At 45.9% G+C, this 12771-nt stretch overlaps 1 protein-coding gene across 4 annotated transcripts in view; it reads right to left on the bottom strand.

The window, feature by feature from the left end:
- Positions 1–12771, bottom strand: part of SRGAP2 (SLIT-ROBO Rho GTPase activating protein 2) — a 278328-nt gene that overhangs the window by 166640 nt on the left and 98917 nt on the right. For all 4 annotated transcript variants that reach the window (XM_007670239.2, XM_029068496.1, XM_007670248.2 and 1 more), the window contains exon 2: positions 6592–6784. In XM_007670239.2, the coding sequence (XP_007668429.1) occupies positions 6592–6784 (193 nt within the window). The remainder of the gene's footprint in view (positions 1–6591; positions 6785–12771) is intronic.

The raw sequence follows: 12771 nt of genomic DNA, 5'->3' as shown, positions 1-12771 counted from the left end.
GAATGCCAGAAAGAGAGAGAGAGATTTGAATTCCATCCTAGGATGCCCTGGCTGGCCTGCTTAGGCAGAAGTCTGCAAACTCAGCTCAGGATCCTGCTTTTGAAAATAATCTTGGAGGAGGGTATAAGCCATTCCATAATCCTGACAAAGAGTTCACTCTTCTGAGAGCACATCCTCAGGTGAAACAACACTGATGTTTGCTTGACCTTCAAACAAAAGGTTGACTGTGCAAGGGGAGTTTAAGATAATAACAATGGTATTTGTTAAGCATTTCCTATGTGCCAGTGCTGGGGTAACCACAAGATCATCAGTTTGGACAAAGTCCCTGTCCCACATGGGCTCCCAGGCTCCGAGTGTGTATAGGGAAGCAGTGTGGCTTAATGGATAGATCACTGGCCTGGGAGTCAGAAGGACCTCGGTTCTAATCCCAGCTCTGCCACATGTCTGCTGTGTGACCTTGGACAAGTCACTTCACTTCTCTAGGCCTCAGTTACATCATATATAAAATGAGGATTGAAAGCGTGAGCCCCATTAGAGACTGTGTCCAACCTAATGAACTTGTATCTGCCCCAGTGACTAGAAGAGGGCTTGGAACATAATAAGCACTTAACAAGTACCATAATTATTATTATTGCTTCACTACACACGTTTCCAAGAGTGTGGCTCCTATCCCAGAACACTGGCTACCAACAGAAGGACCTGGAGCAGAGCTAGACTGCTGTCCTCAATTTTGCCCTTGCAAAAACTCCATTAGTAAAAGATTTTTGGTGCAGCACTGAGGGATCAGACAAAGAACATGGAAATTTTTTTCCCCAAGTCAAAATTTTCCCGTCCTACAATTTCTAACGAAGAACATCTTTTCCTCTTTCCTCATCTTTCCCTGATTAAGAAGCTCTTGATTCTCATTCAACTAACACATGTTACTCAATTCAAGTATTTGTGCCCACTTACGTACACAGATCTATTTTTGAATTTGTACCAATTGTACACGTGTTTATGCTATACTCTAGGTCTGCCTCCATCCTCAGGAATAAGGCCAACTCCTCGAGGGTAAAGATTGTTCTAAGACACATTATTGCTCTGGAACCAGAGATGTTTTCCCCCTTTCCTCTTCTCCCACCTCCTCATCGTCCTGACTTTATATCGTCTGCTTCTCCCTCTAGACTGTAAGCTCATTGTGGGCAGGGAATGTGTCTGTTATATCGTACTCTCCCAAGAGCTTAGTACAGTGCTCTGCACACAGTAAACGCTTGATAAATAAGATGGAATGAATGAATGATTACCTCTAGAGTGTAAGTTTGTTATGGACAGGGAACAAGTTTGCTAATTCTGTTGGATTGTACTCTCCCAAGCACTTGGTACAGTGTTCTGCATATAGTAAGCACTCAATAAATACCATTGATTAATTGAGGTCAGGACCTTGATGATTTATTGCCTACCGCTTTGTACCACCTAATAACAGTTTAGCCCCAATATCAATTTTCTTTCATCCTTAACCCAAAAAGTAGAGTGCAAGGGCATTCAATTCCAACCAGGTGCCTTTGGTGTGACTAAAACCAGAGCTGACTGATTCAGGTGAAACCATTCAAAGCACTATACTAGCACTCCTAAGCTCCTAACACATCTCAGGAATTCAGTCCACTCTCACCCTCTCTCTGGTGGTTCTGCTCCTTAGAAACGAAAGGGGACAAATTCCTTCATGTTCCAGGTGTTCCACTGAACACCTAATCAGGTTAGAGGACACAGTCCATGTCCCATATGGGTCTCAGACTCTTAATCCCCATTTTAAAGATGAGGTAACTGAGGCACAGAGAAGAGAAATGACTTGCCCAAGGTCACACAGCAGACAAGCAGCAGAGCCAGGATTAGAACACAGGTCCTCTGACTTCCAGGTCTGTATTAGTCAGCTGTGTGACTGTGGGCAAGTCACTTAACTTCTCTGTGCCTCAGTTCCCTCATCTGTAAAATGGGGATCGACTGTGAGTCTCACGTGGGACAACCTGATTACCCTGTATCTACCCCAGCGCTTAGAACAGTGCTCTGCACATAGTAAGCGCTTAACAAATACCAACATTATTATTATTTCCACTAGGCCATGCTGTTTCTTTGGTGGGGCCTATATAGGAATTACAGTAACAGGGAAATTAGCTGATTTCTATGGGATCCATCATTTATTCATTCAATTGTATTGAGCATTTTTGTGTGCAGAGCACTCTACCAGCACTTAGAGTACAATATAACAATAAACAGACACATTCCCTGCCCACAAGAGCTTACTTGTGTGACATTTTTTCCTCTGTTATGAGCTTCCAAAATCCAAAGTGCCCTAAGATCGGACAGCAGAACTATATGGACCCCAGCAGAAGAGTCACCCAAAAATGAGAACACAGCCTGGAGTGTGTGTTTGTGTGTGTGTGTGTGTGTTTTAAGAAGCCAGCCATGCAATCTTAGTGAGAATCAGGTGTTTCGATGGTCATGTGCAATTTTCTTTTAGTGGTGCTTGTTGAGCGCTTACTACGCACCAGGCACTTTACCAACCACTGGGGTAAATACGGGATAATCAAGTTGGACACACCTTTGCCCCATAAGGGGCTCACCATCCAAATCAGAGGAAGGAAGATTTAATACCTATTTTACAGATGAGGCAACTAAGGCCCAGATTAATGAGATGCTCAAGGTCACACAGCAGACAAGTGGCGGAGCGGGGATTGGAACCCAGGTCCTCTAACTGCCAGGCCCACTGCCTATTCACTAGGCCACGTTGCTTCTAGTGTTTCATGAAGTGGTTCCATGCCAGCTAGTGACTAATTAACTGATCAGTGTGACACCAGGTTCAGAGGGGTTTCTAGAGAAAATTGGGGGCATCAGCACTTCCGCTCAGGGCTCCTCATGGTTCAGGAGAAAAGAGCACTAACATAGGCTCATAAGTCATAAAAGAAGCTGACCAAAGGAGTACTAAGCAAGTCCCCCCAACCATCTACTCTGGCTCCATTCCTCTAGTAATCTCACTGTCTCACTAGGGATGGGCCCTCCCACTTCACATCCATCCCCCGCATCCAGGATGAGGAACAATCTCATGACCCTTACCCTCATCTACAGATCCGGATCCCCTCTCTCTGATAAACTGATGATTCACTGGGTGTGAGATGTTGAATGTGTCCCTTCAGCTTTGGCCTTTAGACAAGTCAGTCCAAAGAGTGGGAAGAAATGTCACAGAGGAAACAGACTGCCCTGAAAAACATTTTAGAGTAATGACCTGAGGAGATGCTCTCCTTGGACTCCAACAACCTCCCACTTCTATCCTGGGAACTCTGCGTGTCTTTGGCATTTGTTCATCATCTCTCCCCTCTTTACATCCCAGCTCCCATGGATGAAGTCCCAGAACTGGTCAGTTCTCTACTTTCCTAGCCTAAGCTATCCTTCAAGGTTGGTGGCCAACCGCTGCCATGTTCAACTCCAGAAGAGGAAAGAACATCAGGTGTGGGTGGAGTGACCAGAGAGAATGCGCACACTCATTTTTCCCTGATTCTGGGATCAGAGGCACAAACCCTTCAAGATTCTCTCTAATTAAGAAGAGAATATCCCTCTCCTCCCCCTGAAATAGGACTATGACAGGTTAAGAGTCATGCAGAAGTGCTGAGATCACTCAACTGCTGTCGTTCCAAACAGCATCTCCATTCACGACTAGCCAGCTGAATTCTTCTAGTGCCTCATCTTAATCTGTTCATCTTTTAATACTGTGTGAACCATGTTATTCTACTCTTCTTTCCAAGTCCCTCTGCTCTTCACAGCCGATTCCAAGACAACTTCACTTATGGAGGGAAGCTTTTTCTGGAGTGGAAAAGGTACAGCTAAGTGACCGGAAAACAGTGCATGAACCTAGCCAGAGAGGGAATGGGTAAAAACAAAGATGTGAACGTTCTTTCTAAAAATAAAGGGGAAGGAGATGAACTGTTAAAGATAAGAAAATGTTCATTGAGCTACAAATGAAAAGCTCATTTAGAGTCAAAGTGTTCACAGAACCAAAAAAAGGACAGTATTGATTAATAATAATAATAATGTTGGTATTTGTTAAGCGCTTACTATGTGCAGAGCACTGTTGTAAATGCTGAGGTAGACACAGGGGAATCAGGTTGTCCCACGTGGGGCTCACAGTCTTAATCCCCCCATTTTACAGATGAGGTAACTGAGGCCCAGAGAAGTGAAGTGACTTGCCCACAGTCACACAGCTGACAAATGGCAGAGCTGGGATTTGAACTCATGACCTCTAACTCCAAAGCCAAGGCTCTTTCCACTGAGCCACGCTGCTTCTCTAATTCTCTAGATTAATTAGAATCTTACTGGCCTATATTAGCGCATTAAAGAGACACATGATCATGGCAAAGAAGAAAACAACCATGAGGCTCCTCAAAGAACCAAAATAATATACAAAAGCATTTTCACTAAGGGTGAATTCTGTCACCTAATTTCCCTTTCCCTGCTCCCTTGAATGTTCTTTCTTTGAAGGAGAGGAAATGGACACCTGCCCAGCTGCGATGTCCATTAACACACATGTCCCAAAATGGTCCCTCTGGCAGCTAAAGGAGGGTCAGGAGGCTGCCTTCTCTTAGCGTGGGCCGGTCAGGGAAGTGTGAATCCAATACAATTACTATCCAATCCAATGGCAGCACCCCTTGCAAATTCACATGCATGGACAGCAGGGATTAGAGGAGGGTGAGGCTTTGTGAGAGCCAAGAAGGCTTTAATGAGAGTGTTTGCAACAAGCAGCAGTATGGGAGAGGACAAAAGGTGAACAGGATGAAAAGGCTGAAGGAAGGAAGGCCAAAGGGGACCTAGATAATGGTTTCCAGGAGAGAAGTTTTTCAGGAAAAGAGGAAAAATGCCGTTCAGTAGTCACTGTCCCCCAGAACGACTAATAAAACTTCCACGCTCAACACGATATGTGTGGCCAAAGCCCAGGCGGGGTGAAAAGGCAGCTCTGACGAGGGTGGGGCTGATTCACAGGGACAGGCTGCTCCATCTATCCAAGCTGCTTCTGCATGAGCTTCCGCTTACTGCCGTTCTCGCCCCGGTGCAACAAGACAAATGCATGGCATTGCTCGGGTGACAGCTCCAGATAAAGGCTTGGGAGGAGAAGTTGTGGCAGGGGGAAGTGCTCAAAAGGGAGAGCTATCCTGACCTATTCTTCTCTAAGCCTTGGGATGGATACAAGCAAATCGGGTTCGGCATGGTCCCTTGTCCCAAATGTCCCAAATCCCCATTTGGCAGATGAGGTAACTTTGGCAGTGAGAAGTGAAGCGACTTGCCCAAGGTCATACGGTAGACAAGTGGCAGAACGGGAATTAGAACCCAAGTCCTTCTGAGTCCCAGGCCCGTGCTCTATCCACTAGGACACGCTGCTAACTTGCCCAAGGTCACACAGCAGACAAGTGGCAGAGGCAGAATTAAAACCCAGGTCTTTATGACTCCCAGGCTGCTTCTCTATCTAGTCCTCCTCTTTCTCCTTCTGCTAATTGGCTCAATGAGAACCTAACAGATGTCCGCTAAGAATGGTGGACAAACGCGAGGAGACACACCAAGAAAGATCGAATTTTCTGACAGTCAGTGTGATCAGTCAGAGGAACAGAAAGCCATCCCTGGCGATCTTTAATTAAAAAACAATCAGCCATCTATCTTGTCTGAAGGCAAAGGGCTGGCGGTTGACCTTCTAGCAATATATTTCCGTTATTCTACAAGTCAGATTCTGGTCTGACATGACAATGTCGGGGAGTTGCTGTTGCCCTCATTCTAATGAACCTTGGGCACCAAATTATAGATGCTTCCCTTGAGCCAGTTCAGTCCTTCCTAAGCACCCCGAAACTCTACAAGCAACAGCCAGGGCTAGAGGTCATACCGGAAACGCTGACACGAGCTGCTAGAAGCAGCAGCATTCATATCTCTATTTAGAACTCATGAATCCACATGATGCATGCGGTGCGATGCCTGGATAAAAACCCACCTTAGCAAAGGGGGAAGTTTTTTGGTTTTGCTTTTTAATGGTATTTGTTAAGTGCTTACTATGTGCCAGCCACTGTACTAAGCACTGGGATAGATACAAGCTAATCAGGTTGGACACAGTCCATGTCCCACATGGGGCTCACAGTCTTAATCCCCATTTTTGGATGAGCTAACTGAGGCACAGAAAAATGAAGTGACTTGCCCAAGGTCCCACTTCAGACAAGGCAGGTTAGAACCCAGGTCCCACTGACTCATTCATTCAATATTATTTATTTTTATTTATTGAGTGTTTACTATGTGCAGAGCACTGCACTAAGCGCTTGGAATGTACAAATCGGTAATAGCAATAAATAGGACTCCCAGGTCCATGCTCTAGCCACTGGGCCACACTGCTTCTCAGTTATTAAGGCTTTTCCCACTGAGGGAACACAGGGCCTGGATTTCAGCTTTTAGTCAATTGTATTTATTGAGTTCTTACTGTGTGCAGAGCACTGTACTAAGTGCTTGGGAGAGTACCTGGTTCCTCAACTGGCTAAATCCCCTGCCCCACCCCAACTCCTTGGTTCCCAAAGGAGCAGACCCCAGATACTGTACTTGAACTGTTGGTCCTTGGTGCTGCGGGTCTTAGCCAGGAAGCGCTCAGCCAACTTCTCCAGGTTCCGAGAGTAGTCCATCTCGATCTCAGCCTTCTTGCGGAAGAAGTCCTGGAGGTCTTGCAGCAGCTGCACCCGCAGTTCGCACTGTTGGTCCAGGCATTTCATTTGTTCGGTGAGCTGGGCGCGGATCTCTGCCATGGAAACAGAGGAAGAGCGTTAACTACACAGCGCAAAATTAACAGCTGGCCACTCCATGTACTTTGGCTTGTGCTCTGGGAGATGAATCAATCAATTGATTGTATTTACCGAGGGCTTACTGTGTACAGGGCACTGTACTAAGCGCTTGGGAGAGCGCAACGCAACAACAGGCATATTCCCTGCCTCCAATGAGCTTACAGTCTAATAATAATGTTAATAATAACGCTGGTATTTGTTAAAGCGCTTACTATGTGCAGAGCACTGCTCTAAGCGCTGGGGTAGATACAGGGTAATCAGGTTGTCCCACGTGAGGCTTACAGTCTTAATCCCCATTTTACAGATGAGGGAACTGAGGCACAGAGAAGTTAAGTGACTTGCCCACAGGCACACAACTGACAAGGGGCAGAGCCGGGATTCGAACCCATGACCTCTGACTCCCAAGTCCGGGCTCTTTCCACTGAGCCACGCCAGTCTAGAGGGGAAGACAGACATTAATATAAATAATGGATATGTACATATGTTCTGTGGGGCTGGAGAGTCATTTCCTCCTGGCTCCAGGAAATAATAATAATGATAATCATAATAATAATTATAGTTTTAAGCACTTAGTATGTGCCAGGCACTGTACTAAGTGCCAGGGTGGATACAAGCAAATTGGGTTGGACACAGTCCCTGACCCACTTAATAATAATAATAATAATGTTGGTATTTATTAAGCGCTTACTATGTGCCGAGCACTGTTCTAAGCGCTGGGGTAGACACAGGGGAATCAGGTTGTCCCACGTGGGGCTCACAGTCTTAATCCCCATTTTACAGATGAGGGAACTGAGGCACAGAGAAGTTAAGTGACTTGCCCACAGTCACACAGCAGACAAGTGGCAGAGTGGGCATTAGAATCCAGGATCTTCCTACCCCCAGGCCTGTGCTCTATCCACTATGCTGTGCTGCTTTATGTCTACATGGATATCCCATTGATACCTCAAACTAAACTTGTCCCAAAGAGAACTCCTTATCTTCCTACCCAAGCCCTGTCCTCCCCCTGTCCTCGCTGTAGGTAACACCACTGTTCGCTATCTCACAAGCCCATAACCGTGGCATTATCCTCAACTCAAATCTCACATACAGCCCACATAGTCAATTTGTCACCAAATCCTGTCAGTCCTACCCTAATATCTGCCCTTTCCTTTCCATTCCAACTACTACTACCCTGATCCAAGCACCTATTTCAATCCTCCTTGACTGCTGTCTCTGTCTCTTCACTGACCTCCCTGCCTTCTGTCTCTCCCCACGCCAGTCCATACTTTACTCTGCCGCACAGACCATTTATCAACAAAAATGTCCAGTCCATGTCTCCCAACTCCTCAAGAACCTCCAATGGCTGCCCTTCTACCACAACAAAAAGAAACTCCTCATCATTGGCCTTAGAGCACTCAATCAGCTCTCCCTCACGTAATCCCAGCGCCACCACTTGTCTGCTGTGTGACCTCGGGCAAGTCGCAACTTCTCTGGGCCTCAGTTACCTCATCTGTAAAATGGGGATTAAGACTGTAAGCTCCACATGGAGCAGGGACTGTGTCCAACTTGATTACCTTATATGACTGAATGAATGAATGAATGAATACTCCAGCTCTTAGAACAGTGTTTGGCATCTAGTAAGCACTTAACAAATAACATTACTATCTTACCTCCCTGATCTCCCACTACAGGCCAGCCCACACACTTAGCTCCACTAGTGCCAGCTTGCTCAGTGGGCCCCAGGTGCATCTATCTCACCACTGACTCCTTTCCCACATTCTCCCTCTGACCTAGAATGCCCCCCCACTTCCTTCAATATATGCCAGACCACCACCCTTCCCACCTTCAAAGCCTTATTAAGGTCATATCTCCTCGAGAGGCCTTCCCTAATAAAACCATCTTTTTCCCAATTCCCTCTCCCTTCTGTGTCATCCATGCATCTGGATCTCTGTCTGATGGGCACTTGGTATTCACCTCTCCCTCAGTCTCACAGCAGTGTGCATATCTGTAACATTTATTTATACTGTCTGCTCCGCTTCTGGACTGTGACACCCGGGCTTTTCATATCCGACAATTACTCTCCGTACCTTCAAAGTTTTACTCAAGACACATCTCCTCCAAGAGGGGTTCCCAGATTAAACCCCCATTTCCTCTTTTCCCACTCCCTTCTGCATTGCCCAACTTCATAATCATTACTAATTTATATTAATATCTATCTCCCCCTCTAGACTGTACACTCACTGTGAGCAAGGAATATGTGCTGCACAGTAAAGTATGGACTGGTGTGGGGAGAGACAGAAGGCAGGGAGGTCAGTGAGGAGGCAGATGCAGGAGTCAAGGAGGGATAATATAGGTGCTTGGATCAGCAAAGTAGGAGTTTAGAAGGAGAGGAAAGGGCAGATATTAGGACTATTGTGAAGATGCGACTGACAGAATTTGGTGACAATTTGAAAATATGGGCTGTATGCGAGAGTTGAGTTGAGGATAATGCTGTGGTTGTGGGCTTCTGAGACAGGGAACAGAGGTAATGTCTACAATGAGGACAGGGAGAGAATAAAGGGAGGGCAGGGTTCAGGTAGGAAGATAAGGAGCTCTGTTTGGGGAATGTTTAGTTTGAGGTATCAATGGGACATCCAGGTAGAGATTTCCCAGAGGCAGGAGGAAATGCAGGACTGCTGAGGAGGAGAAATGTCACTGGGAATCATCTGCAGAGAGGTGGTACTTGAAGCCTTGGGAGTAAATGAGTTCTCTGAGGGAGTGGATGTGGATGGAGAATAGATGGGGACCCAGAACTGAGCCCTGAGAGACCCTCACTGTCAGAGGATAGGACGCACAGGAGGAGCCTGAAAAAGAGATTGAGTCGAAGCAGCCCAAGGAATAGGGAGAGAACCGGGAGAGGAGAGTGTCAGTGAAGCCAAGGACAAATAATGTTTCCAGGAGAAGGGGGTGGTCGACAGTGTGGAAGGCAGCTCAGAGGTCTAGGAAGATTAGGATGGAGTAGAGGCTGTCAGATTTGGCCTCCCGGATTTGTACAGAATTGTAAATCCTTCCCTGTCATAGAAGCCAATCAAACAGAAGTGTGACTGGCAGATCTGGCCCCCCAGAAGAAGTCCTTGCCAAATGCAGACTGTTTAGCAGCTCAGAGAGAGACTGCAGTGCGTGATGGCACACTCGTCCCTCTCCCCACCCCAATCCCTGCAGCAAAACAGAGTTTTCCCCAACTGACCTCTCCTCCCTACCTAGCCCTGGCTCTCCCTGAGTTGTTTTATGATCCAAAGCCTTTTAGATTTCCCTAGGAGGCAAAAACCTGGCAACTCTGTTTCTCCTTTAACACCCTTCAAGCAACTTACAGATTGCTCAGTTGCAGCAATCCCAGAGAAATAGGCTGTCCCCACAAACAGAGAGGGATTTCCTGAGCCTTGAAAGTCAATAGTCCTGCCTGGGGGTGGAGGTTGGAAGGTTGGGCAAGGGTGTTCCACAAAATACCCATTTACCTCCTGAATGTTTACGCTGAAGTGATGGAAATCTCTACAGGTTAAAATTTCCAGGTGGAAACAGACTTGGTGCTGATGCTCACAACTTGTCAATTTAGAACAAAAAACTGCCATTCCTTTGTCTGAACTGTTCCCCAGTTACACTCTCAGTCCCACATCCATCAGTGGTACTTACTGAATGCTTACTATGAGTAGAGCGCTGTACTAGGTGCTTCATGGCTTAGTGGATAGAGTACGGGCCTGGGAGTCAGAAGGTCATGGTTTCTAATCCTGGCTCTGCCACATGTCTGCTGTGTGACTTTGGGCAAGTCACTTCATTTCTCTGGCCCTCAGTTACTCATCTGTAAATTGGGGATGAAGACTGTGAGCCCCACATGGAACAGGAACTGTGTCCAACATGACTACCTTGTATCTACCCTAGTACTTAGAACAGTGCTTGGCACATAATAAATGCTTAACAAGTACCATAATAATTATTACAATTCAACAGAACAAGCAGACATGTTCCCCTCCCATAATGAGCTCACGAATCAGTGGTATTGAATGCTTGCTATGTGCAGAGCACTGTACTAAGTGCTTGGGAGACTACAGTACGAGTTGGTACATACATTCCCTGCTCGTACTTATCTGCAATTTATTTATATTAATGTCGGTCTCCCTCTTTAGACTGAGAGCTCCCCGAGGGCAGGGAATGTGTCTACCAATCTGTTGTGCTGTACTCCTCCAAGTGCTTAGTATAGTGCTCTGTACACAATAAGCACTCAATAAGTATCACTGATTGATCAATTATCAAATTAACAGATTTCCAAGGTCATCTTAGGGCAATATCTAAGTATTGAACAGGGCAGAAAAGCTTTTGGGTCTCGGGCCCTATGTCTACCCCAGCGCTTAGAACAGTGCTCGGCACATAGTAAGCGCTTAACAAATACCAACATTATTATTATTAAAGCCACTTCAAAGTCACTTGGATTCAGACCACGTTGGTTCTAAGAGAATCGGTTGCTGCTCAGTGACAACAAGACACTCCAGAAGCAACATTAATATAAAAGAGCAACACTCTAGTGTCCAACTTCCTGGTCCTCTTTGAGTCATGAGTTTTGAGGAAGTATGCTTGTCAAGGGATATATCCTAAATTCAACTCTGCTTTGAGGAGAGAGAAAGGACCCTGGTGGTGGGGGGGAAGAGAGGGAGAAAGAGAGAGGTGGGGTTGAGGAAGTAGAAAGAACAGCAGTTCCCCACCCCCAAGCAAGACTCAAATGAATCCAGACATATGTGATATGTTCGCTATGGTTTGTCTGGTCTCTCTCCTCGGAGAGGATAAAGGCTTCAAGGGTCTCTGGGAACACATTTCTTCAAACATTTAATGAACAATGGCCAAAGTTAGATTTCAGAGATTGGGTGAGTTCTTCTGAGAGTCCCAGTGCTTTGGGTTTTGACCTTAGCTGCAAAGTGATGCTTTGGCTCATGGACAAGACAGACCATCACCCAATCCCTGATACCCTGAAGGAGTACTGGGGTAGAGGGTAGTAGCACTGCCCACTGACCTGGCCTGACAACCAACGGCAAGAAGGTGAAATCAAAAGCAACCTACCCATTCTCGTCAACTCCCCGGAGCCCTCAGTACAGCACTTAGCTGTTTGACATTTACAAAGCGTTCAACATGGTTGTTCTTCAGCATTCCTCTCTATTGCGCTCAATATGATTGATCAGTCACAGGCTATAGCAAAAATCAAACAGCTTTGGAGATTCATGCCCTAGAAAATCTATGTTAACTTTACTCCCTACCTCATTCCCCCTCCCAACTAAGGCCTGTGGTGGAACGAAAGAGACTTGTATTTTTGGGGTGAGTGACAGAGGAATCAATTATAAAACAAAGAGAATCAGAGAGGGAAACATTGAAAAGTAAGGGCAGAGCTACAGCACATTTTGCATGTCTAATCCAATTTTCTCATCCAGATGACTTAAAAACTATTTATAAGGCTGTTTTGTGGGTGAGCTGAGGTGAAAGAGCAGAATAGTGGTATATTTGCACCAAACCAATACTTCAATTCTCCAGGCACAATTGGGAGCTATTTTGGTTGGAAACTCAGGCCCGGTTCCTCTACCCTGGAATAATAACAATAATGATAATGATGGTATTTGTTAAGCGCGTACTATGTTCCAGCACTCGACTAAACACTGAAGTAGAAACAAGATAATCGGGTTGGAAAAAGTCCCTGTTTCACATAGAGCTCATAGTCTTAATCCCCATTTTACAGATGAGGTATCTAAAGCCTAGAGATGTTAAGTGCCTAGTCCACGGTCACAGAGAGGCAGAGACGGGATTAGGGAGGCACTATGAGACCTCAAGATCCCCCAAGAGCTAGCTTTTCATTTAAAGGCTCATTTCACAACCCAGCCAAGCAGCTTGATCCGCCCACCTCCCTCCTGTCCACTAGAGAGGAAATGAGTCTGTAGTAGGAAGACAGAGG

Source organism: Ornithorhynchus anatinus, chromosome 7 (assembly GCF_004115215.2).
Source record: "Ornithorhynchus anatinus isolate Pmale09 chromosome 7, mOrnAna1.pri.v4, whole genome shotgun sequence".
Taxonomy (NCBI): Eukaryota; Metazoa; Chordata; class Mammalia; order Monotremata; family Ornithorhynchidae; genus Ornithorhynchus; species Ornithorhynchus anatinus.
The sequence above is the reverse complement of the archived record's forward strand: the minus strand, read 5'-3'. Positions and strand labels throughout refer to the sequence as shown.